The 27,837-nt window shown below is 40.1% G+C and overlaps 1 protein-coding gene across 1 annotated transcript; it reads right to left on the bottom strand.

The window, feature by feature from the left end:
• Nucleotides 1-11,983: 11,983 nt before the first annotated feature.
• On the bottom strand, nucleotides 11,984-19,774 carry CUNH9orf40 (chromosome unknown C9orf40 homolog). Its single transcript, XM_037030339.1, has 2 exons — nucleotides 19,056-19,774; nucleotides 11,984-13,531 (listed from the first exon to the last, which is right to left on the bottom strand). The coding sequence occupies exons 1-2, from the start codon at nucleotides 19,479-19,481 to the stop codon at nucleotides 13,373-13,375; spliced, it is 585 nt and encodes a 194-aa protein (XP_036886234.1). The 5' UTR covers nucleotides 19,482-19,774; the 3' UTR covers nucleotides 11,984-13,372.
• Nucleotides 19,775-27,837: the final 8,063 nt, after the last annotated feature.

The following is a 27,837-nucleotide window of genomic DNA, read 5'->3' as shown; positions in this document are numbered from 1 at the left end:
GCACTTTATCTGTCCTTCCATTCTAAATGAAAGCTTTGCTGCATAGAGCAATCTTGGCTGTAGGTCTTTGGATTTCATGACTTGGAATACTTCTTTCCAGCCCCTTCTTGCCTGTAAAGTCTCTTTTGAGAAATCAGCTGACAGTCTGATGGGAACTCCTTTGTAGGTGACTGTCCCCTTATCTCTTGCTGCTTCTAGAATTCTCTCCTTCATTTTAATCTTGGCTAATATTGGCTAATGATGATGTGCCTTGGTGTGTTCCTTCTTGGGTCCAACTTCTTTGGGGCTCTCTGAACTTCCTGGATTTCCTGGAAGTCTATTTCCTTTGCCAGACTGGGGAAGTTCTCTTTTATTAATTGTTCAAATAAGTTTTCCACTTGTGGCTGTTCCTCTTTTCCTTTGGTACCCCTATAATTAGGATGTTGGAATGTTTAAAGATGTCCTGGAGGTTCCTAAGCGTCTCCTCATTTTTTTGAATTCTTGTTTCTTTATTCTTTTCTGTTTGGTTGTTTCTTCCTTCCTTCTGGTCCATTCCCTTGATTCGAGTCCCAGTTTCCCTTCCATCACTATCAGTTTCCTGTGCATTTCCCTTCATTTTAATCAGTTTAGCCTTCATATGCTCCTCTAATTTGTGGCTAAAATCAACCACTTCTGTGAGGATCCTGATCACCAGTATTTTGAACTGTGCATCTGAAAGGCTGGCTATTTCTTGGTTACTTAGAATTATAGGCCCTGGCTGGTGTGTCTCAGTGGATTGAGCGCAGGCCTGCGAGCCAGATGGTCGAGGTTTTATTCCCAGTCAGGGCACGTGCCTGGGTTGTGGGCCAGTTCCTGGCAGGGGACACACAAGAGGCAACCATACATTGATATTTCTCTCCCTCTCTCCTTCCCTTCCCCTCTGAAGATAAATAAATTTTAAAAATTAAAAAAAAGAATTATAGGCTCTGGGGCTTTGAGCTGTTCTTGAGTCATAATGTTTGGTCTGTTCGCACCTGTTATGTATGAGGGGTGGAGCCTTAGGTGTTCACCAAGGCTGGGTGACCCAGTCACTGGGTTGTGACGCTGTATGTGGGGGTGGGGTCAGAGAGGTAAAAAAATGGTGCTTTGCTCTGCTCTCTCTCAGATTTCTGTCCCCTCTGCAGCTTCCCACAAGCAAATTGGGCCCCTCTGGTGCTGGTTCCCGGGTGTGTGGGCCCATGTACTCTCCAGGACCCTGTGGGTCTCTCCAACAAACTCTCTTTGAGCCTGGGAGCCTCTCCCTGCCCCTCCACCCAGAGAAAGTCTTTTCAGTTGGTGCTTTCAGGCGTTAATTTCTGTCGCTGGGGCCCTAGCCTGAGTAGTCTGTCTCACTATTCGCTCCTTTGCTTGGTTTATCTGCACTCGAATGAGGGTGTGACCACAGTCAGCCAGCCGCCCTGAGCCCTCACAGGGTCCGCCCGTCACCACCCCATCCCTGGGATCCACCAACCATCTCTGCCTCCCCTCCCGGGTGGGTTGGACCGAATGGTCTTTCCAGCCCGACCCTGCTCTGCTGCTGACTCTGCCCCTCTTACCGGTCTGGCTGAGTGGTTTGTTGTCAGATTCCTGTACAGTTCAATTTTCACTGTTTTCGCAGTGTTTTTGTTCCTAAAACTTAGCTGTCTTTAACTTTAGTTGTGGGAGGGGGCACAGTGTTTCCACCTACACCTCCATCTTGGCCAGAAGTCCTGTCTTCATGTTTTAATAAGCATTACAAAATTATGGAATCATGCCTGTTGTGATGCTGATAATTATCTCTTTATCTAAAGGGGGAGTCAACATACAAAGGGGAACCCCCCAAAGACAAAATTTATTTATAAAAATTGTGTATTTATTCTTACACCTTTAAACTTCAGTCACCTTCAAAGTACTTTCATCTGATGCAATACACTTATTGAGACTTTTTTTTCCACTGCTCAAAACAGTTTTTGAACTGTTTGATTTTCATGCTGTTTAGTGCTTCTACTGTTTTCTTGTTTCACCTCTTCCACATCTGCAAAACGTCCTTTGAGGATTTTTTTTCATCTGTAGAAACAATGACAAAAAAAATCACTTGGGGCAAGATCAGGTGAATAGGGAGGTTGGGGCACTAGAGTCATGCCATTCTTTGTCAAAAACTGCTGAACACAACGTGGTGTGGGCAGGTGTGCATGTATGAAGTGGGAAAAATGCATTGAAAGAGTTTTCCAAATAAATTCACTGAAGGTGAACGCAGCCTCTCAAAACAATGCCAGCTGGTATACTGATGCAGGTGGGTTTCTAGAGTTTTCACCTAGAGGGAGAAGCCTGTTACAACAAAAGTCCTGTCCTCCAGAAGATAATTGGGTTTTTTTGGTCCCCCCTTATATTTTAAAGAGAGTTATTTATATGAAGAGTTATACTGTTTTTAAAATTCCAAGTATAAAACATTCATTAATCCTCAAAAATATCAATACAATGTTCAAGACTAATAATGACCATAGTATCACTCTACCTTAGACTAAAAATCAAAACCAAATTGAAACAGAAACAAAAATCAGAATTAATTTTTTATAAGGTCAAAAAGTAACATTTACATCTATTCAATTTATTCTGGTAGATCAGAGAGGAATATATTTTTATCTTTTTGTATATTTTTTAACAATTGTTAGGTTTTTCTGTCAACATTTTCTTAAGGATTTGTGTGTGTGTGTTCGTGAGTGATATTGATCTAAATATTTCTTTTCTTGTAATATATTTGTCTTTGGTACCAGGGTAATGCTGGCCTTATAAAATAAATAGGAAAGTCTTCTCCCCTCTCTTATTTTTCTGGGAAAGAAAATATTATTTCTTCCTTAAATGTCTTGTAGAATTCTCCAGTGAGACTAACTGAAGTTTTATTGTGGAAGACTTTTAAATAGGAATTCAATTTCTGTAACATATATAGGAATATTCAGGTTATCTATTACTTCTTATTCTTTTTTTTCTATTCCTTCTTGAATAATCTTTGGTAGCTTATGCCTTTGAAGAAATTTGTCCACATTATATAAGTTGTCAAACTTACAGAAATAAAGTTGTTCAAAATATCTGGAACTCTAATAACACAAATATATTATGCATTCTGATACTGCTCCCTTGTAAAGGCTCTGTTTGTTTTAAAAAATGTTTTTCTCCTTGTTTTTCAGATTGGAGAATCTCTATTTGTCTATCTTCAAGTTCATGGATTCCTTCCTCTGTCATCTCTATTTGGTGACTTAACATGCTTACTAAATCATTTATTTCAGATATTGTATCTTTCTCTTCTAAAATTTCCATTTGTTATATTTCTTTTTTTAAAGATTTTATTTATTTATTTCTCTTTAGAGGGGAAGGAGAGAGGGAGAGAAACATCAATGTATGGTTGCCTTTTGTGCGTCCTCTGCCAGGAGTTGGCCTGCAGGGAACCCGGCTGCAACCCAGGCATGTGCCCTGACTGGGAATTGAACCACGATCCTCTGGTTCACAGGCCCGCACTCAATCCACTGAGCTACACCAGCCAGGGCCATTTGTTACATTTCTTATAGTTTATATTTCTCTTCTGGGAAAAACTGTTTTCATTCAGTTCATTTTCTTTATAGAGCATAGTTTTAACAGCTGCTTTAAAATTTTTGATAATTCAACCAGTTTGTTATCTTGGAATTGAATTGTTATCTTGGCACCTGTTCATTGTCTTTCCCTTGCAAACTGGTCACATTTTTCTAGTTCTTTGCATTGCAAGTATTGTCCTGTGTCCTGAACATTATGTTGTGAGACTCTGGGTCTTGTTAACATTTTTAGTGAATGTTGATTTTTCTTTAAGCGGGTACTCAATCCAGTTTGGTTCAGACTTATGTTCTCTCTCTTCTTCTTTGGACACAGTTTTAAAGTCAGCTTAGTTTTCAGAGCCTTGGCTCTGCTGCTTTGGGCCTGTCCCATGCATCTCTCAGACATTAATGTGGGACATAGGCAGCAATTTACTTGTGGTTTAGTTCTCAGAGCTGTTGCTATACATCTTTCGATGTGTCCCATGGATATGTACCTCGAGGATGAGCCCAGTTTCCATACAGAATTATGGGATCGCTAACCGCACTTTCTCATCTTCAGAATTCCCTTCATTCTCTCTTGCTCAAAGCAGCTCCTGTTCAGCGTCTTCTGGCACCGAAGAGAGGTTTCTCCCAGAGACTGGGCTGCCCATGCTGCCACCACAGTTCTGCTCGGGGTTCACTTTTGGTTCAAAGCTCAGAAAGAGGATAAGAAAGAAAACCAGAAAACGTACCTCTGTATAGGTTCCTTTGCCACATTTGACTTCCATTCCCAATCCAGTAATGCTTTTATTTAGTTTTCAGAGACCATAGGTGTATTTTAACCAGAACTTTTACTTGTAGTTTGTGGGAGAGAGAATACAGTGAGCTTTCTCCACCTTGATCAGCTCTGAAAGTCCTATATTTTTTTCATTTGTTTTAAAGCATTTTTCTATATCATTAAAACTCTTAATAACATCATTTTGATTTCACTATGTTCTATTATACAAATATATTTTAATTACCAACCCATTCTCATAAAAGCAGTTTTTACTTATTTCCAATATTTTACTATTACAAAATAATACTAGGATATATAAATTTTTATCTAGTTTTCTGATTATTTCTTTAGAATGCCCATTTAGATACAGAATTACTACTTCAAAGATTGTGATAAAGTATGTAAAATAATTGCCAAATTGCTTTTTAGAAGGCTTTACTAAAAATAAAGCATTCTCTGCAGCTTTTGCTAGTTCATATAGGAAAATAGTACCTTATTTGAAACTTGAGGTCGCAATTTAGCTGAGATATTTATGTTTTCATGCTTGTGCATATTTTTTGTGAACTATTTTTCCATATCCATTAGTCACTTATTCCTTAGAATCACATTTGATATGATTTTTATGAATTATAAATATATAAATAAAGGAAAATTATATGTGTATCTGCCCATTAGTGCAAAAGAAATATGCCAGAACAAACCAGAGACTGATGGTTATTTACTGGGATGAAGAGAACAAAGTGGAAAAACAAGGGGATGAGAATGGGGCAGAAAATTTAGGGGGAGTGATACCTCTCTGATTATACATTTTTTTATAATTCTGACTTATAGAACTATGTGAATGTTTTACAAACTTATAAAATTAAAAAATACATGGCAAGTCAAAACTGAAATAGAAACAGAAACAAATAGATCCAGGCCCTGGTGTGGATTATCCTCATATGCCAAGGTTGCAGGTTTAATCCCCAGTCAGGGTGCATACAACAATCAACCAATGAATGCATAAATAAGTGGAACAAGAAATCTCTCTCTCTCTCTTTCTCTCTCTCTCTCTCCTTCTCTTTCTCTCTTTCTCTCTCTCTCTCTCTCCCCCTTTCTTCCCTGTCCTGCACCCCTCTGTGAAATAAAAAAACACTAAAAAATAAATACAATTACATTACAATTAAATAAGTACTCTAAAGAGAAGGATGGAAAATAATTCAACCTAAGTAACCTTGGAAAACAATATTCTAATCAACTACCAAAGACTAAATGCAAAGAGAAGCGTATACAAATATTTCACTATAACTAGCAGGACTGGTTTTTTTTTAAATGGAAATATGGATTAGCAGTTTCCAAACTATGTTATATTTCAAGATTGAGCAAATAAATAAACATATTGTGGATATAAAGTCCAGTTTCCTCACTGTTGAATAGAGTTATGGAGAAGAAAAGAGGGATGGTAGAATGACCCTTGTGGTATTGGACTGGAATTGTTAGTATCAGTTTAAACTCATGTGTCTTTTAAAAATATTATAGATGCAGACACAAGCAAATAGATATAGAAATACATACAGTTGTATACACGAACATGTATTTTATCATTGTCAGCTGAGAGCAACTAGAAGCAATGATACCCAATACCAATGAGTAATCCTGCACCCAATCTTCATTTCTAAATCCAATTTTTTAATTCTCCAATAAAAAAAATCAAGACTTTTGGAGAAATGATTCCAGGACTAGGGTGGAGAAATTTACAAGAGAAACATCTATGCCAGAACATCTGATGTGAGAAGGTAAGAAAGTACTAAAATAAAATAAATTAAATTAAATTAAAAGTTGGTATATTTGTTTCTATTGGTATGTGATAAATTACCACAAACTTAGCATCTTAAAAAAAGATATCAACTAATTGACCCAGTTTCATAGGTCAGGAGTCCAACTTGACATTCAAGGTTCTCTGTTCAGAGTATCAATCACAAAGCTGTGTTCCTTCTGAAGACAGGTTGTGTTCCCTGTGAAGACTCTGGGGAAGAATTCACTTCCATGCTCATTCAGGTTGCTGAGTTCAGATCCTTGAGGCTGTAGGACTGAGCTTTTTTTTTTTTGCTAGCTGGCCATGGGCACTCAACCTCTGTGGGGGAGGAGGGGCTCCACCCACAGAGCCCCACTGGCAACCACAGATGAGAATAAGTCTACCAAGACATGATCTGCTTGGGGAGGAAAAGTGGCCAATCTCTCAGAGAAGGGCCTTGAGTCCATTCTTTAGTGGGCTTTTATTGGGTTTAATTTGCATAGGAATACAGGGCATATATGTAAAGCTCATCAATCATTGTCAGGCAGTAATAGATAACATTCAAAGAATTATGAGGGCTTATTCTGAGTCAGGATCAGATAGATAGAGTGACACCAAAGGGCCATAAAACTTTGGAAAATAAACTCATTTTATGCTTGGACCCTTATCATTTGAATTGAGGGTATTTTTAGAAAAGCATGTTTCACAGGATTTTATGCATTCCTTCCTAGGCCTGATCACCCCAGGACAACACTGGTTCCTACCCAGGGCCGCTCTGCCCCCCACCATTGTTTCAGGCTTAAGTCAGGCAGGGGAAGTAAGGTAACAAGAGATTAGTAGACTCTTATAGATAGAATTGAGGACTCAGGCTATGTCCAAGCTGAGGGGTGAGGGTCCATCACCCCCTTTCTCTATAGTCCCCCAAGTGCTTCCTTGATGGCCCCATCACAACCATGCCTGTCTTAGGTTGTCCCTCCCTTGAAGAATCTTACCATCATTGGCTAACCAGTCATCCACCTGGAGTCAACCAGGGTGAAGTAGATGGGGCAGAGGCTGCACCCTTACTGGGAGAATAAGCTTTGTCTCCTTAGTGGCTTATGGTCCTAAGGCCTTTTTACTCAGCCTTAGCCATGGGGGGTTACAGCTCATGAAACCAGGCAGGGAACCTCTGAAGGTTGCCCTAAGGTTCTTGTCATGTGGCTTCTTCTATGTTCAAAGCCCAAAGAATTACTCTCATACTGGTTCTCCCCCAACATTTCTCACCTCTCTGACTTCCTGCTTCTGACCTCTCCAACCATATTTAAAGGGCTCTATCATTAGGTCAGGCCCACCTGGATCATCTCCTTATTTTCAGGTTAACTGGCTTGGGGCTTTGATTACATTTGCAAAATTATTCAAAGGAGTGACTATATTAGTGTTTGGTGGAACTGGATGTTACAACAGGTATAAAGGACCATTCTGCATGGCAGTGGGGAATGTAGCCCAGCCTCTGACTTACTCAGAGAACGGCCATGCCATCCATTTTTCTCCACAGGACTTCTATAGTCCACGTGAATTCATTCATTGCAACCACAACACATGGGCCTCACAAGCCAGAGTCTGCATCAACCAGGGCCTGAGAATCTCGGTGCCCATCTTAGAATTTTCACCAGCACAGAGTCTTATCAAAAGGATGCAAGATACACTTCCGCCAAGATGGAGGCATAGGTGGAAACACTGTGCCTTCTCCCACAACCAAGTTTGGATACAACAAAAGTTTTGGAGAACTAAGACACACCCAGAGGCCAGAAAACCGAATTATACGGAAGTCCGACAGCTACGAACCATTCAACAGGGACGGTAAGAGAGGCAGAGCCAGCAGCGGAGCAGGGTCGGGAAGGACAGACCTAGGAGAGCAGGCAGTCCAGACCTAGTCGGGGTGTGGGGCAGACTGACCAAGGTCACACATTCGCGCGCAGTGAGATGGACCATGCAGGCCCCAGGGGGCGAACCCAGCGGTGGAGGGCTGACAGCGGTGGCACACTCACGTGCAGTGGAGCGGGGCACGTGGCCCTGGTGACGGTGGTGGCTGCGGTGCTGGTGGGGGTCACTGAGGCGGGCGCCGGAGGGAAACCATTGTCCCTCTTTGACCCCACCCCCACATACAACGTCACAACCCAGCGACTGAGTTGCCCTGCTCTGGTGAAAACCTAGGGCTCCGATCCTGCTACTTAACAGGCATGAACAGCCCAAAAGATGGCACAAGAAGAACTCAAAGTCCCAGAGCCAATAACTCTAAGCTACCAACAGATTGCCAGCCTCTCAGAAGCCCAATTTAAAACACTATTTATCAGGATGCTCACAGAATTGGTAGAGTACAGTCACAAATTAGAGGAACTTAGTCACAAATTAGAGGAACATATGAAGGCTAAACTAATTGAAATGAAGGGAGAGGTCCAGGAAACCAATAGCAATGGAAAGGAAAATGGGACTCAAATCAATGGAGTGGACCAGAAGGAAGAACGAAACATCCAACCAGAAAATAGTAAAGAAACAAGAATTCAAAAAAATGAGGAGAGGCTTAGGAACCTCCAGGACATCTTTAAATGTTCCAACATCCAAATTATAGGGGTACCAGAAGGGGGAAAGAAACAGCCACGAGTGGAAAACTTATTTGAACAAATAATAAAGGAGAACTTCCCCAGTCTGGCAAAGGAAATAGACTTCCAGGAAATCCAGGAAGCTCAGAGAGTCCCAAAGAAGTTGGACCCAAGAAGGAACACACCAAGGCACATCATAATTACATTAGCCAAGACTAAAATGAAGGAGAGAATCCTAGAAGCAGCAAGAGATAAGGGGACAGTCACCTACAAAGGAGTACCCATCAGACTGTCAGCGGATTTCTCAAAAGAGACCTTACAGGCAAGAAGGGGCTGGAAAGAAGTATTCCAAGTCATGAAATCCAAAGACCTACAGCCAAGATTGCTTTATCCAGCAAAACTTTCATTTAGAATGGAAGGACAGATAAAGTGCTTCTCAGATAAGGTCAAGTTCAAGGAGTTCATCATCACCAAGCCCTTATTATATGAAATGCTAAAGGGACTTACATAAGAAAGAGATGATGAAAAATATGAACAGTGAAAGGACAGCAAACACACAGTTATTAACAACCACACCTAAAACAAAAGCAAACCGAGGACAGCTAGATCAGGAGTGGAACCATAGAAATGAAGAACACATGGAGGGTTAGAAACAGGGGGGTGGGAGGAGGAGAAGGGGGGAGAAGGCACAGAAAATAGCATAGATGGTAGGTAGAAAATAGATAGGGGGGAGGGCGAGAATAGCGGGGGAAATATAGAATCTAAAGAACTTGAGACACGTGGTTATAAACAACGGTGGGGGGGAGAATGGTGGGGGAGGGAGTGTGTGGGTGGAGGGGAATGAAGGGGGGAATAGAACAACTGTAATGGTATAATCAATAAACTATATTTTAAAAAAATAAAATAAAATAAAATAAAAAATAAAAAAAAGGATGCAAGATACAGCAATTAATACATATAAATTGCTAGAATATTATTTAGGTCTGTGGACTCCAAATAATTTAAGAGTTAAAATTCTTTCAAAGTAATCTTCTCAATCAACCTCAGGTATTTTCAGAGATCATGAATAGTTTAGGTACGTATGTATCAGCTACCAGAAAAATAGTGAAAACATGCATATCAAGTAGTGTAATGGGAGAGGGAAAGCTATTTAGTGCTCACTATGGGTTCCCCACAGCCTTCATGTTATTTTATCTTACTCTGTTCCTCTCAGGTGGGTATTAATGTCCCCATTTTCTAAAGAGGATACCAAGGTTCAAATTGTTTAGTAAATAACAGTGTTGCACAGCTACTACTGATTTCCATCAATGAATCTAGTAAACACAGGAGTGCACTGCCATTGTTAACCAGTATGCACACAATAAGTTATAAAATATTTAAAAAAGGGGAGAGCACAAGAGGCAACATGAAGGACCTGCCAATGGCTAAATATGGGATAATTTCTGCAACCAAATAATAATAATGGATTATAACTCTTAGAATATATATACATTCATCTATACAGGCATACATAATTGAATAAAGAGATGGGGGACATGGAAAGAAAGCTTTCAGAAGTCCAACTAATAAATGTAAAAAGGATGCTGGAAATAGAAAATTACTGTTTAACATATGCCAGAATAATAAATATTTCAGGCAAGAATCATCAGAAGATCCTAAAATTTGTGGGCAGAATATGATGTAGTATTTATGTAGTTTCAAAGTATCTTTCCAGAAGAAAATTATGTACAAGGGAGAAAACAGTAACTATACAATAGAAAACTTGGCAGACACCTAACCAAATAGTGTTACAATCCTCAATAGTGAGACAAGTTGACATCAGTGCCTCCGCCTTTTGGTATCGTACACTGAGGCTACATCACTTCTATGGAGTTCTTACAAAAAATGCCTAATTATGAGAAACATCAAGCAAATAGAAATTGAGGGCCATCCTATGAAATAACTTCTCAAAAAATATCAAGGTCATGAAAGGCAAAGAAATTCCAAAGAATTGCTTGATTAAAGGAGACTAAGGGGACACTAAAACTAAATATAACAGGTGACTATGGATTGAATCCTGGGCCAGAAAAAGGAAGTTAGTAAGACAATGGTGAAGTCTGAATGTAGTTTATCAATTTTGGAAGTTTTTGACATAAACCCTTTAGTTGTCTGAAATCATTCTTTCTATGTCAACATGATAGCATTGTATTACTGTTAATTTCACTTTTATAATCATATTGTGGTAAGATGTTATTAAGGACTTTGGGTAGAGTATACAACTTCTAACAAAGAAAAACTCTACTTTTAAATTTCCATTTCAATGAACCACAATACAATTTTTCCAAATTACCTGAGATTTACTTATTTAAATTTTTTTAAAGAGGGGAAGGGAAGGAGAGATGGAGAGAAATATCAATGCACGGTTGCCTCTCGTGGGTCCCCCGCTAGGAACTGGCCTGTAACCCAGGCATGTGCCCTGACTGGGAATCGAAGCATGATCCCTTGGTTTGCAGGCCCATGCTCAATCCACTGAGCTACACCAGCCAGGGCTACTTATTTAAAGAATGTAATTATTTTGAATCTTACTCTCTCCACACATACACACACACACACGCACGCACACACGTGTAGGTACAAATACACCATTCTTGTAAAATATATGTACTTAAAAATATAAAACCTCTAACATGTTAACAGCAAGTATTTTGCCCTGAATTTACCTTTTGGTTTAATGTTGACATACAATGCTTGAAAAATTTGAGCTACTCTTTCAATCTCCCATTCAGACTCTGCAATGTCCTATGAGACTTCCTGTGAGAGTATGTAAATAACCACCTCCTATTGTTCATTTGGTTGACTTGTCTTTATAAATTTAGCAATCTTTTTATAAATTTCCTTTTTTTCCTATCTGAACTCTGCAACAGAACTTTGGTATACTCATCTTTGAAAAAATGGCCTAGATAAGATTGCCCATTCATTCGTTAATATTTACTGACTGTCTATGCTGTGACAGGCACTGTTGTGGGAACCACGAACAGCAGTGAGCAAAAATGGACACTTTTCTACCCTCAGGTCAAACAGAACAGTGCGGGGTGGGAGGGGGAAAGTTTACCATTTTATTTTTTTCCACAGTACTTTAATAACTTCCACTATTTGTTTGCTACCCTCACTATCTATTCAACTCCAATCTTTATCCTGAAATATCTAGTAGTAATTTAAAGTAGAATAAAGAGCACCTATAGGAAATACATGCATTCTAATCATTTTTTGTACCTACAATAAGCGTGTTATGAGACAAACAAGATGATGCTGGTAAAGCACTTAGTATATTATTTGACAATAAACAAAGACTCTCTGAGGTAGATACTATTTATTGTTTCTTATTTTACAACAGAGGAATCTGGGACTTGGAGATAATGTCACACAGGTAGAAAGTGGCAGTACAAGACTTTGAACCACATCGGACTCCAAAGCCTTAACTCTTAACCACAACACTATACGGTTTGCCTTCTGTTCTATAATACTCTTATTGTCAACTCATGTTTAAATCCTACAGTACACACAAAGCATTCTTTTCCCCTCATTGGCATTTATCGTCCTTCCTGAATTTTGAATCTAATATCATTAACAACAAAAAATACACAAGTTAATCAATTACAAAGCCAACATTCTAGAATACAATTAACTTAATCATTGATACTCATATAACTCAACACAAACTGCTTACTTTATTTAACAATGAAATAGTAACTATGCAATAATTTAGGTGTAACAAAGCCATCAACAGGGTAAAATAAAAACAAAGCTAACTAATAGGCATTGCTTCAGTCCAAATTAGTTATCTCCTTTAAATAGGAAAAACTACCCCTAGCCTAGTGGTCCCCAACCTGTCTGCACATTAGGGAAATGGGAAGGGGGCGGGCGGGGAGGGTGGTTGGTGCTCACAGAAACAGCTCCAAGGCCCACATCAGAACAATTAAATGAGAAGGGGTCCAGACAAGGATTTGTGAAGTGTTGCCAGCGTTGAGAACTACCAGTCTACCATAATAAGCAATAAAAACCACATCCTCAAGGCAATTCAGAACTAAAATGTTTTTAAAAAAGAAATACAATAAACTTCTTTCCTCTCATCTTAGAAAAGAGGGAAAGCACCTACTCATTTCTCATTGTTTATCCACTTGTGATAGCTCAAAATAGAGTTTAACATTGTACCCACGTTAAAATTCTCACTACTTTACATTTAGAAAGCTCTTTAATACCAGCTTTCAGAAAGAATTCCCCACAGTTTAAGTTTGCATAGATGTTTGTCAGCTATTTGTTCAACTCAGAAGAGTCAATAAAGTATATTAAATATCATTTTACTGTTATTGTAAAACATTCATTTCATGTACCACAAGTTAATTTGTCGCAGAGAGGACTATTTGAGTGTTTCTTACCTATTTCTAAAACTGTTAGAACTCCTTTTTATAAGGCTGGTATCTTCAAATTTAGAATTTAAGCACAAATTTTTCTTTAAGAACACATACATAAAACACTTTTCCTGTAAATGCACTATACCATTGACAAATCCTACTGGGAGTTTCCATAGTGACTGCAGGCATTTATCTTTAAAAAAATCTTTCCTCATTTTTCAGGTTTGGGAAGAAATCACACAAAGTATGGAATATTTTTTCCTTGGGAATACATAAATTAATTTAGAGATGTCTTCTCCAATTCACAAAAGCCTATTTCTTCAGCTCCTCCGTCAGGACTCCATGTCAATTTCGGCCACTTCATCCTTGTCCCGCAGCCTTGCTTCTGTGAGGTTATCTGCACTTACATCTTCAATGTCTGCCAGATCAATAGGTGGTAGAGGATTCCTCCAGTACTGGAAGGTGTTATACTGCCAAAATTCCTCATTGAGCTTTTAAAGAGAAATAGAAGGACATCAATGCTCAGAAAGTAGGTTTTTTTCTTTCCCAGTAAAGTTTGCTTGTTTTAAAAGAAAACTCACATCTTTTTACTTTTATCTTCAACAAATATACATTTTTAATTCTGTCTAATCAAAGTAGTTCGTGGGCTCAGTGAAATCTGTGCATTTTCATATTCACAGATTTGTGAAAGTATTTCTTGTTAGTAGTTTAAATTTAAAAGCTTTTCTTTCAAGGCCTTGGCCAGGTAGCATCATCCTGATAAGCCAAAGTTGCAGGTTTGACCCCCAGTCAGGGCACATACAAGAATCAACCAATAAAAACATAAGTAAGTGGAAAAATAAATTGATATTTCTCTCTCTAAAAATCAATACTTTTTTTAATTCTTAAAAGAAATTCTTTTAAAATCCTCACCCTAGGATATGTTTATTGATTTGAAGGAGAAAAGGAGAAAAAAACATTGATATGAGAGAGAAACATAGATTAGTTGCCTCCCCTACATTTCCCGAACAGGGATCGAACCCACAACCTAGGTATGTGCCTGACTGAGAACTGAACCCACAACCTGTTGGTGTATGGGATGATGTTCCAACCACTGTACCATCCAGCCAGGGCAAAAGAATTTCTTTCAACAATATTACTTCTGATAATTTTCCATTTTTAACCAAAGAATCTTGAAATGTTTGTCTTTCAGTGAGGATAACATTTTTATTGAAAAAATACATACAAACTTTAAAACATTTTTTGTCTTTTTTCTGAGGTTTGGTATTTTAAGGGATTGATTTAAATAGGTTAAAATACTTTGATAACTTTCTAAAAAGTATTAGGATATAAACATGATAAACAACAAAACAAACTTATCTTTTTTTATGAAGATACCATTTGGTACAAGGCATGACTTTTAAATCAATATAGCAAAATTGATAAAATTCAAGTGAGCACTGGCCCTTTAAAAATTTAATAGCTTACTCTGAATGGCTATAAATCGTTTTAAGTAACTATGAAATGACGCTGATGTTCCAATAAAGTATAAAATTGGCACAGAAGTTCAAAGCATTAAAAATACTTGGTGCAAAGGAAGCAGCACTGGAATTACGTACAGGCCCCCAGGGTGACCATGACCCATCCCAGCTGGGTATCCATATACCTGTATCTGTTCTACTACGGCATATTCGGTTAGGTTCATACTTGCTAAGGCAACATTACCCAACAAAGATAATGGAAGCCACATATGTAATTTCTCATATTAATTATGGTAACCTTTGTAAAAAATAAGACTTAGCGCTTTATTGCTCTTGAAAAATCAAATTATGCTTTAGAAGTAATTTAGTGAAAAAATAGGCACATAAGCACCAAACCATACACTGCATCTAATTTAATCAAGAGGAACGCTTCACTGCATACCATCACTGCTCTGCTTTCCCCTTGGTACCCTGGGAGCATTACTGTGGTCTTGCCCTAAATTCCTCATCCTCCTTCAGTTGCTACATTGACTTCTCTCGGGACATCATGGAAAAGTGCTTGTGACAGCCAGTGGAGGCCCCAGCTATGGGCCAGGGGCCCATAGGCAAGTCCAAAAGTTGGAAGACTCAAAATTCTCCTCCTCCTCCTCTTTAGCCTCTGAAAGGCACTCACTGGACATGTCCCATTTTCGTGTGTCTTAACATGTATTCGCACGTATCTAGTATAAAGGACAAGTTTGGGAAAATAAGTGGAATGGAGGCAGTGTTACAGTTAAGACAGTTCAACTAGTGCCAAGGTGACTGGCAAAACTATGAGGGTGGCTAAATTGACCTGGTGGCACCTCTGCCCATGCAGCCAGCAGACCAGGCTTTAAGAACAGAATGAGTTTCTAAGGACAGGATGCCAATAAGATTCTGTCATAAATTGTTCATGGTGTTTGGAGTCCTGGGAAGTAGGGATGGAAGGTATACATGAGACTAGACTGCTGGGACCACCTGGGAATCAGCCAGGTGACACCAGGTGTGGACTCCTGAGGTGTGAGCTCATCTTCAGCCTCTTCAGCACAAAAGGTGCCCTGAGTCCCTGGCAGGGAGACCCAGGCTGACCAGAGGTCAGGTGAATTAATATTTTATTTGATCTAATATATCCAAACGATTATAATTTCAACATGCAGTCAAGTTGAATTAAATTAAATGAGATAGTTTTTTAAATTAATGAGATAGTTTACACTCTTTTTGTCATTCTAAGTTTTCAAAATTTGGCAAGTACTTTACACTTCTAGTACTACTTATACTAGCCACCTTCCAATGAACAGCTGATTGTGGCTGGCTACTTTCGTGAAAGCACAGGTCTACAGGAAAATCTCATTAAGAAGGTCCTTCAGTGCCTTAGACACTACGGCTTGCAGGGGTGTCCAACCTGTGGCCCACAGGTGGCATGCAGGCCAGGATGGCTATGAATGTGGCCCAACACAAAATCATAAATTTATGGTACTTAAAAGCTTCTCTTTACTTCATCAGTTTTTGTTTGTTTATTTAATGTGTGGCCCAGAGACACCAAAAGATTGGACACCCCTGGGTCTTAGAGAATTAAGAGTCTCTCTGAAATTTCTTAACACTGGGATGAAAATGTAGTAATTTAATGGATACCAAGAAAAATGTTCATTTTAAGCAAATAGGGTTAAAAGCAAGGATCTAGTTCTTCACCTATTGCATAAAGTCTATTGTCGGTATTCCCTCCTTATAAACATGGTCAAAAAAAGGATCCTTTAATGACGTCACTGTAACCTAGTAGCTAAGAGCACAAACTGGCCACCAGACAAACCAGGATTTGTACTACCCACTAACTCTGATCTTGACCTAAGTGCTTCCTAATCAGTAAAACATATGACTCTCTTAAGAATTAAGGTTTGGCACTGTAATTGCTCAATATTCCTAGGTCATTACCTCCCAAGAAGCCTTTGAATCATTAATCACTCACTTCTAGGAAACATTTTTGCTCATTTTCTATTAAAAATGTTTTAAACAGTAAGGGTCAGCACTGACAAAGCAACAAATTTGTACAAAGTGACACTAACATGAAAAAAAGATTAATATTTAATGAATACCTGGTTTTTAGTTCTCTAGTTTAAAAAAAATCTGAAACAACTCAAAATATTCTGAGATTCTGCCTAGACTGCACCCCCAATATAAAAAGAACATATTTGAGAATTTTTTTCCTAAATGAGATCTCAAAAGTGAGGGCAGACCTAAGCCTTATTCTAAGCACAAGAACGAGGGAGACAAACATTTACTGCACAAACTGAAAAAGCTTTTTAACTTCATTTGTTTGTTTTCCTGTTTCCTTTGGAAATTATCTGTGAAACCCTTAAAACAAAAACCGTGCATCTTTGGAGGCAGGAAAGAGGGAAGGTAGAGCAAATACATTCTTCTGATAAGTATGCAGAAGAGAAGCATCTCAAGGAACAGAACAAAAGGAAGGAACACGAGGGTTCCGGGGCTTTTGCCAGAGAGCGGGTGCAGGGGTGGGTTGATGAACAGGGAACTTGGTCTTGGTGAAGGATCCCTTCTCATTTCCTGCCAGGAGTCTAGCCAGGATGCAGAGAACTGCCAGATGCAGTCCTGCTGTGGAGGAAGACAGGGATGTGTCTCGGAGATTCTAACCAGGCATCTGTGCCAGTTTACTAAAAAAATTCTCCTCTGCCTACCTGCCATTTCCACATTTCCCCCTTATCAATCTGTGGCATACCATCCTCAGCATAATCTGGAAGGAAAGACAAGGCTCTGTATGGGTGGGGTCCGAAGAGGCAAGTTTTCCAGTAGGCCTGGGTTACTACCGTTTTTAGGTTTTTCATACTGGCAGAGGCATAATTTAATTAGAAATTCTAAATCTTTATTCTATTTTCAAAATGTAAGTGCTATCACTAGGCTTTAAGCAAGCTAATTTTGAATCTGAAAGCAGTATGAAGAAAAAAGTCTAAGTATGTTCTATGTTTCCTAAATTCCAAGAAAATTGGGCATAAAAATATTTACAATTTCATTCAGAAACACTTATCCTGATTATGTCTAAAGGAGGGGTGTCAAACTCATTTTTAACAGGGGCCGTCTCAGCCTCGCAGTTGCTTTCAAAGGGTTGAAATAATTTAAGACTGTATAAGTCTAGCTACCCCTTCACTGTTAAGAGTTGAAATTACATTCGGCCCTTTGAAGGCAACCCCAAGGCTCATGTGGCCCCTGGTGAAAATGAGTTTGACACCCCTGGTCTAAAGGGTAATTTCACAATCACAGGAAAAGATCTTTCCTAACTATAAAATTCTCATTATTTTACTGGATTTTTCACCAAGAACAAGTCATGCCAAAGGAACCCTAATTCTTTGAGGGGGGAGAGCAAAGTATTTAATAAATTCTGCATAAAATACTCAAGGATATGGAGAGGCGTGTGGTAGAGACTACGATGTAATGGTTGAAGAGTTTGGGCCTACATTTGGTTCTTTGACCCCAAAGCTCCATGTCAACAGAGAACTGCCAAAAAGCAATCTGAATTCCTAAGTCTAGACCAAAGCTGACCAATAAATATATAATGCCAGCTACAAACATAACTTTAAGTTCTCAGTGGCCATATTTCAAAAAAAACCCAAAATCTAAAAGTAGGTAAAATGATTTTTAACCTATTGTATTTGATCCATTATCTCCAAGTTATTTCAACGTGTAATCAATATAAAGTTTTGACATCTTTGAAATCTAGTTGTATTTACACTTTCAGCACATCTCATTTCAAGTGTTCGGTTGTCTCTCATGGCTAGTGGTTAGTAGTTATACCATACCGAACAGCACAGATCTAGACAAATCATATTTGATGTACAGAGATAGAACAGGCTCATTTACCAAGTAATGGGAACTCTCCAAAGATCCTCGCACACCTTAGGGCCCAGGTTAATTTTCAACAGTTCTTTTTCGAAGGGTCACATTTAACACTGTTATTGATAAAATGCCTTTTCCCAAGATGTAGAAGCCCTTTCTCTCTCTAAAAAAAAATGTACCATGCATAACGGACATCTAGTTGATGGCTACCACACTGGTCACCTCTTTAGAAAGAAACCACAAATTCTAGAAACACATCATTGTTAAACCAAGGAAGGCACAATACACCTTTCCCTGACGTTAGTCATAGGCTTGAACCTGTAGCAGCTCAGTCAAACTTACAAGTTTGACTTGAGGTGCTGTGCTCCTACTTCCCTCTCACTAACATAGGCACGGAAGCTGCAAGGCCAGGTCTACCTCACCCGAGGCCTGTATCCCCTGGTATATGGAAGTGCTTTCAGTCGGTCGGACTCTCTCCAAACGCTGCCAAGGGTTGGCCCTGAGGCCCCCACTGTGTTGCATGGAGCGTCCGTTCCTGAAGCAGTGACCCCAGCTTTTCGCCTTTTAGGGCGTCTTGATGAATATGAGTCTAGAGGGAGGCGATCAGGTTTTTCCCAATGCTCGAAGTACCTGGGAAAATGGTGACGCCACCCACCCACCCCCGGAGCTGCCCAGCCAGCCCCCAGCCCCCTACCTGGCGCGATGCGGCCCCCCAGTCTGCCCGCGGGGACTCTGCGCGCCCCGCCCCGTCGTCGCCACCGCCCCTCGGGGGCCGGGCGCCCCCGGGCTCCTCCCCCGGCCCGTTGGGCCGCAGGGGCGGCTGTTGCAGCAGCGAGGGCTCGCCGGTCTCCAAGCCACTACCCTTACGCTCTGCGCTGTCCCGAGCGTTGGTCTCCCCACAATCGTGGCGCTTGCTGGGCGAACCCGAAGGCTCAGTCATAGCCCCAGCGTCGATTTTGCGCTTTCGGGGCAGCTCCGGGACGCCAAGGTGCTGCCCGGGATGCGATTCCGCCGCCAGTGGGATCCAGAGCGGCGGCGGCTCCTCCGGAAAGTTGCACACCAGGGGCCGCTTCCAAGGCACGTGGAACGTTAGCGGCTCGGCTGCACGCCGCTTGGCCATGGGCCTGGGAGGCTCGGGCGGAAGCCGCCCAGGACAGGAGGCCGAGCGCAGATAGCTGTGGAGGGCGGGGGCAGAGCGCGCGAGAGTGGGAGAGGACTTAGTTGGGGCGAGGCCGAGGCAGGAAGGTGGGCAGGAACCCGCAGTGGGGCGGCAACAGGGCTCTCTACAGCCGGCGGGCACAGCCTTCGCCGCGGAGGGGCTGCCACCGGACGTTGGAGAGTAACCGCTAAGCGGCGGAGATTCGAACCTGCGCACAAACGTGAGCTGGCGCACACGCACTGGTCCGACGGAGCCGCTGGTTGGTGGAGACTCGAGAAGCACGCTCCCGAGCGCCCCCGCGGCCGGAAGTGCGCGCCGCCGGGGAAGGCGACAAAGCAGAGGCGGGTTTATTAAAGACCCAGTCTAGTTACCCGAGCAGGACAGATGGTCTTGTTTTGTGCGGTGATGGGAAGTGTTTTGATTATTCAGCCCTCCATAAAACCATTTAGGCTTAAGACCTCTAGAATCTGTTAATATAACCCTTGCTTCAATTAGTAGCCAGGCGGATGTCTTCAGGAGGTTAAAACAAAACTATGCAATATAAACTTTTAATGAACTAGTGTTAAGAGGCTTTTAGCACCATATTGATTATTGGAGACAGGCTGATGAACAGAGGAGGGGCTGAGTGGAATAGCTAAAGCCAGCAGGCAAACACAACATAAAATAAGACATCCCAAAGAATTGTATGTTTTGATGTAGCTGCTGTGGCAAGTGAAGTAGTCACCACATTCCTTGAAGATCTTTTGATTAAAATTAAGTGATGGCCCTTGGCCAGGTGGTTTGGTTTGTTGGAGCAAGGTCCCCTTTCACCAGAGGGTTGCCGGTTCAGTTCCTAGTCTGGACACATACCTAGGTTGAGGGTTCCTCCTGGGTGGGACACACAGAAGAGGCAATCAGTGGATGTTTCTTTCCTATTTCTCTCACATTGATGTTTTCCTTTTCTCTAAAATCAATAAATATGCTCTTGGGTGAGGAAATTTTTTTAAAAATTATTGATGGTGTTGCAGGCATCTTCGGCTCATCTGAAATAGCTCATCTAATAACCAAACCTGGAGATTAGCGCTTTTCCGAATGAAACAAAATTGGCTCTTAAATCACCCGGGAAGCCCCGGAGTTTCCTGCTTACTCTGCGGGTATGAGAAATAATTTTCCAAAACCTACTCCCAGCAAAATTGTGTGTGAAGTCAAGCAAAGTGAGGAGGGGGTAACAGCAGTTTGTCTACTATAGCTTTTTAAAAAATTTATTGATCACATTAATACAGGTGTCCCCCATTCCCCCATCCCCACTTTGCCCACCTCCACCCAGCCTCAGCCACCTTCCCACACTATAATTTGTATTTTAATAGTTGATAAAGATGACAACCAAGTGAAAAACATGCGAGGAATAAAATTATAAATGCTTTAAAGGGAGAAAGAGCTATGATCTTCTAGAGAAAAAAATGCAAGGAAGATAAGCTACTCTTAACTGGTAGGCATTCGCTCTATATTAACTACCACGTGTCCCTATACCTCAAGGCTGTTGTGAGAGGACTGGGCAACTACTTACATATTAATAAGCACAGAAATATAACAAGTTAGGGTGCTAAACAGTAGTTTTTCTGTTTGAGCTTTTCATTCCTTGTTCGAAATTCACAACCCATCTGTCTCAAATAGAAGAGTTTGTCATTTTAATCCAGCAACACAGAGCAGACATTAAAGAGCTGAATTTTATTTGAAAGGTCTTTAGGGTACCCTGCCCTTCAATGCAAAAGGTGCAATGTAGCAAATAGAGGTTCATTCCTTTGTGCTCTTCTCCACAGATTCTTTTTTCTAAGTTGTAAAATGTATAATCTACAAAAGGTGTAAAACATATATGTAGTTAAAGAATGATAGTAACATACCCACAACTGAGTTTCAAACATAAAAAAATTACAAGTACCAGAACCTGACAAGGTTCCTAGTGCCTCCCACTGGTGCCTCCCTCCCTTTCCACAGTTCTAGGTAATTACTATTTTGAATTTTGACTTAATTCTTTATTTTTTAATTCTTAATTAAAATTTCTTAATTAAAAATTAAATTATTTAATTCTCCATTCTTAATTCTTTTCTTTTTAATTTACCCATCTGTGTATGTATTTCTAAATAACAATGATAGTTTTTTAAATATATATTTTATTGATTATACCATTACAGTTGTTCTATTCCCCCCTTCATTCCCTTCCACCCTGCACACCTCTCCCCCACCATTCCCCCCTTTAGTTTATGACTACGTGTCTCAAGTTCTTTAGATTCTATATTTCCCCTACTATTCTTGCCCTTCCCCCTATCTATTTTCTACCTATTGTCTGTGCTATTTTCTGTAACTTCTCCCCCCTTCTCCTCCTCCCACTCCCCTGTTGCTAACCCTCCATGTGTTCTTCATTTCTGTGGTTCCACTCCTGATCTAGCTGTCCTCTTAGTTTGCTTTTGTTTTAGGTGTGGCTGTTAATAACTGTGAGTTTGCTGTGTTTTCACTGTTCATATTTTTCATCTTCTTTTTCTTAGATAAGTCCCTTTAACATTTCATATAATAAGGGCTTGGTGATGATGAACTCCTTGAATTTGATCTTATCTGAGAAGCACTTTATCTGTCCTTCCATTCTAAATGAAAGCTTTGCCGGATAGAGCAATCTTGGCTGTAGGTCTTTGGATTTCATGACTTGGAATACTTCTTTCCAGCTACTTCTTGCCTGTAAGGTCTCATTTGAGAAATCCGCTGACAGTCTGATGGGAACTCCTTTATAAGTAACTGTCCCCTTATCTCTTGCTGCTTCTAGGATTCTCTCCTTCATTTTCATCTTGGCTAATGTAATTATGATGTGCCTTGGTGTGTTCCTTCTTGGGTCCAACTTCTTTGGGACTCTCTGAGCTTCCTGGATTTCCTGGACGTTATTTCCTTTGCCAGACTGGGGAAGTTCTCCTTTATTATTTGTTCAAATAAGTTTTCCACTCGTGGTTGTTTCTTTTCCCCTTCTGGTACCTCTATAATTTGGATGTTGGAATGCTTAAAGATGTCCTGGAGGTTTCTAATCTTCTCATTTTTTTTAATTCTTGTAACTTCACTTTTTCCAGTTTGGTCATTTCCTCCTTCCTTCTGGTCCATTCCATTGATTTGAGTCCCAGTTTCCTTTCCATCACTATTGGTTTCCTGTGCATTTCCCTTCATTTCAATTAGTTTAGCCTTCATATGTTCCTCTAATTTGTGACTATAATCAACCAGTTCTGTGAGCATCCTGATAAACAGTGTTCTGAACTGTGCTTCTGAGAGGCTGGCAATTTCTCGGTCACTGAGAGTTATCGGCTCTGGGACTTTGAGTTCTTCTTGCGCCATCTTTTGGGCTGTTCGTGCCTGTTCCATAGCAGGATCGGAGCCCTAGGCGTTCACTAGAGCAGGGCAACTCAGTCGCTGGGTTGTGATGCTGTTTGTGGAGGCGGAGTCAAAGAAGGACTGTGGCGTTCTGTCTGCCGCCTGCCACCGAGGCCCTCACCAGTGCTGCAGCTGCTGCCGTCACCAGGCCCACGCGTTTTGTCCCACTGCACACAAGTGTGCCACCGCCATCAGCCCTCGCCCCCTGGGGCCTGCGTGGTCCGTCTCACTGTGCGCGAATGTGCCACCGAGGTCAGTCTGCCCCACACCCCAACTGGTTCCGGGCTGCCTCTGCGCCTGGGTCGGGGGACCTGTCCTGCCCGACCCTGCTCACTGCTGGCTCCACCCCTCTTACCGTCCCCATTGAACGGTTAGATGTAGTCGGACTTCCATATAATTCAATTTTCTGTCCTTTGGCTGTGTCTTTGTTTCTCCAAATCTTCGTTGTATTCAAACTTGGTTGTGGGAGAAGGCACAGTGTTTCCACCTATGCCTCCAACTTGGCGGAACTGTTTGCTTTCTTATTTTCTTTATTTTATATATATTTTTGCAGGTATTGGTATTTCATTCATTCATGTTGAATATGGTGTTCCTTCATATGAATCTACTCCATTGTTGATAAACATTTGAGTTTTCCAGATTTTTGCAGTACAAATAGTGTGCTATGAACATACTTATTCATGATTTCTGAATCATATGTACAAGAACGTCTGTCATATATAGAGTGGAATTACTGCATTGTACAGTATGTTTATCTGGACTAGGTAATGCCAACATTTTCTGAAGTGCTAAAGTGATTTTTAGCGGTTTACAGTCCTGCTAGAAGCACTGTAAACTGCTGGAATCACTTCTGGGAATATAGGCAGTTCCATTTTCAATTTTCAATCTTTTGAGGAAACTCCATACTGTTTTCCACAGTGGCTGCACCAGTCTGCATTCCCACCAAGAGTACACAAGGGTTCCCTTTTCTCCACATCCTCACCAGCACTTGGTTGTTGACATTGATGACAGCCCTTCTGACAGGTGTGAGGTGATATCTCATTGTGGCTTTAATTTGTTTTTCTCTGATGATTAGTGACTTTGAGCATTTTTTCATGTCTATTGGCCATCTGTATGTCCTCTTTGAAGAAATGTTTATTCAGGTCCTTTACCCATTTTTTAATTAGGTTGCTTGTTTTCTTGATGTTGAGTTCTATAAGTTTTTAAATAAATTTTGGAAATTAACCCCTGATTAGATGTATTATTGGCAAATACATTCGTCTCTTTGGGTTGTCATTTCATTTTGTTGGTGGTTTCCTTTGCTGTGCAAAAGGTTTCTAGTTTGATGTAATCCTGTTTATTTATTTTTTGTGTGTTTCCTTTTTCCCAAGGACATATATCAGAAAAAATATTGCTACGAGGAATGTCTAAGGTTTTTCTGCCTATGTTTTCTTTTAGGATTTTTATTGTTTTGTGATTCACATTTAAATTTTTAATCCAGTTTGAGTTTATTCTTGTGTATGTTGTAAGAAGGTGATCTATCTTCACTTTTTTACTTTTATTTGTCCAATTTTCCCAATATTATTTATTGAATAGACTGTCTTTACTCCATTGCATGTTCTTACCTCCTTTGTCAAAATTAATTGACCATAAAGATGTGGATTTATTTCTGGGGTCTCAATTCTATTCCATTGAACTATATGCCTATTTTTATACCAATACCATGCTGTTTTGATTACTGTGGACTTGTAGTATGGTTTGACATCAGGTAGCATGATACCTGCAACTTTGTTCTTCTTTCTCAAGATTGTTGACGTTATTTGTGATTCCATATAAACTTCTGGAATATTTGTTCTAGTTGTGTGAGATATGTCATTGGTATTTTAATAGAAATTACATTTAATGTATACATTGCTTTGTGTAGTATGGACATTTTAATAATAACAATTCTTCCTATCCGTGAACACAGTATATGTTTCTACTTATTTGTATCTTCCTCACTGTCTAAGGTGTCATATAATTTCCCGAGAACAGGTATTTTACCTCCTTGGTTAAATTTATTTCTAGATTTCTTATTTTTTATTTTGTTGCAATTGTAAATTGGATTTTTTTCATAGTTTTTCTTCCTGATAGTTCATTATTGGTGTATACAAATGCTACCAATTTATGAATATCAATATTTTATCCTGTTACTTTACTGAATTCATTTATTAGTTGTAGTAGGTTTTTTTTGGTGGAGTCTTTAGGGTTTTTTATATACATTATTATGTCATCTATAAATAAGGACAGTTTTACTTACTCCTTTCTAATTTTGATGCCTTTTATTTCTTTTTCTTCTCTGATTGCTGTGCTAGGAGTTCCAATACTATGTTGAATAAATAAGCGTGGTGAAAGCAGACATCCCTCTCTTATTCCCCATTTTTAAGGAAGCACTTTTAAGTTTTTGACCATGGAGTATGAAGTTGGTGGTAAGTTTGTCACATATGGTATTTATTATGCTGGGGCATAGAGGTATGTTCCTTCTGTTCCCACTTTGCTGAGTTTTTACCATAAATTGGTGCTGAGTTTTATTGAATGCTTTTTGCTGCCTCTATTGATATAATCATGTGGTTTTTATATCCTCTAATCAGATTAATCCCTTTAGTATTATATCAGGTCCTTCTTTGTCTCTTGTTATGGCCTTTGTTTTCAAGTCTAATTTATCTGACATAAGCATCGCTACACCAGCTTTTTTCTTTTCCATTTGCATGGAATATCTTTTTCTATCCTTTCACATTTAGTATGTGTGTATCTTCTGTTCTGAGGTGGGTCTCTTGTAGATAACATATATATGGGTCACGTTTTCTTATCAGTTCAGCTATCCTTTGTCTTTTAATTGGAGGGTTTACTCCATTTACATTTATGGTTATTGATAGGTACTTATTTATTGCCATTTTATTCTTTATACCTATATTCCTCTATTTCTTTTTTTCTTTCTCTTAAAGTAGGCCCTTTACATTTCTTGTAATACTGGTCTGGTGGTGATGAACTCCTTTAGCTTTTTTTTTTCGGTCTGGGGAGCTGTTTGTTTTGCTTTCAATGTTAAATTCTAGCCTTGATGTGTAAATAATCTTGGTTATTTACAATTTAGGTCTCTATTTTTCATCGCTTTGAATATTTCATGCCTATTCCTTCTGGCCTGGAGTGTTTCTGTTCAGAAATCAGCTGACAGTCTTATGGAAGCTCCCTTGTAAGGTAACTAACTGTCTTTCTCTTGCTGCTCTTAAAATTCTCTCTTCTTGTTTAGCCTTTGCCATTTTAATTTTGATGTGATTTGCTGTGGGCTTCTCTGGGTTCATCTTGTTTGGGACTGCCCTTGCTTTCTGGCCTTGTGTGTCTTTTTCCTTCACCAAGGGAAGTTTTCAGCCGTTATTTCTTTAAGCAAGTTCTCAATCCCTTGCTCACTTGTCTTCTTTCTGGCACCCTTATTATGCAGATGTTGTTACACTTGATTTTGCCCCAGAGATTCCTTTAGACTTTCCTCATTATTTAAAAATTCTATTTTCTTTTTGTTGCTCTGGTTGGGTGTTTTCTGTTATATTGGTCTCTAAATGCTGATTTATTCCCCTGCTTCATCTAACCTGCTGTTGATTTCTTCTAGTGTATTCTTCATTTCAGATATTTTCATCTCCAACTGATTCTTTTCTATGGTTTCTATGTCCTTTTTAATGCTTACTGTCTCTTTAAGTTCACACTGAGANAGATTCCTTTAGACTTTCCTCATTATTTAAAAATTCTATTTTCTTTTTGTTGCTCTGGTTGGGTGTTTTCTGTTATATTGGTCTCTAAATGCTGATTTATTCCCCTGCTTCATCTAACCTGCTGTTGATTTCTTCTAGTGTATTCTTCATTTCAGATATTTTCATCTCCAACTGATTCTTTTCTATGGTTTCTATGTCCTTTTTAATGTTTACTGTCTCTTTAAGTTCGCACTGAGATAGTCTGTTCCCTAAATCCCTTGAGCATACTTATAATCATTGTTTTAAATTTTGCATCTGGTATCTTGGTTGATTCCATTTTGAGGGGGGCGGTGGATTCCTCTTGTTCTTTCAGTTGGGTAGTATTTCTTTGTCTCCCCTTTTTCTCTGACTTTTTGTGTTTGTCTCTGTGTATTAAGTAGATCTGCTATGACTCTCAGACTTGTTACGATGGTTTTATAATGTAGGTACTTTGTGGGGCTCTGTGGCACAGTCTTCCAGCTCACCTGAGTTAGGTGCTCCAGGAAAGTTTCTTGTGTGAGTTATGTGTGCCCTTCTATTGTAGTTGAATATTGAATGATGTTGGCCTATTAATGGGTGGAGTTAACCCTCAGTCTAGCTGCCTTATAGGATAGACCTCAATCATTGTACATGAGTCACAACTCAGGGGCTGCCTCTTAGGTGCAGTTGTTTCCAGCAGGGTCTGGTGACTGCCAGAATGCCCCTTTGGGTGTGCTATTTGTGGGGCTAGTAGGGTTGAGCTCTGGTGTGGTCTGAAGCCATCCACTAGTTGAGCTGGTTTTGAGTCCACTTGAGTGGGGCTCCAGTGCAGGTCCATGTCAGACGCTGTGCGTAACTGGCCTTGGGCTACCTGTCTGCAGCTACCTTGCTATTTCACAATTTGTGGCATGTGTGGGATGGAGCAAGCTTTGTATAGGGGTCAGCTTCCTTCGGCTTTGAGCCTGGGGGCAAGTCAATAAAAGGTCCAAGGCTTTTTAAGGTTCGCCTCCACCTGTAGGCTATTCTGCCACCTGCTGAGGTTGCCTGGTCTTCCTCCACAGCCTCCCCAAAAAAGACTAGAGTGGGCCCAGGCTGGCTGCAATCCATAGTCTTCTCCGCAATGTGCAAACTCAGTAGAACGAAGTGACCAGGGTTGGTTCAGTAGTGTTTTGACTCTTCTTGGCCCTTGCTTGGCTCTTCCATACAGAGTCATCTTG

The sequence above is a fragment of the Sturnira hondurensis genome, unplaced genomic scaffold (genome assembly GCF_014824575.4).
Source record: "Sturnira hondurensis isolate 20B ecotype Veracruz unplaced genomic scaffold, ASM1482457v3 Scaffold0020642, whole genome shotgun sequence".
Taxonomy (NCBI): Eukaryota; Metazoa; Chordata; class Mammalia; order Chiroptera; family Phyllostomidae; genus Sturnira; species Sturnira hondurensis.
The sequence above is the reverse complement of the archived record's forward strand: the minus strand, read 5'-3'. Positions and strand labels throughout refer to the sequence as shown.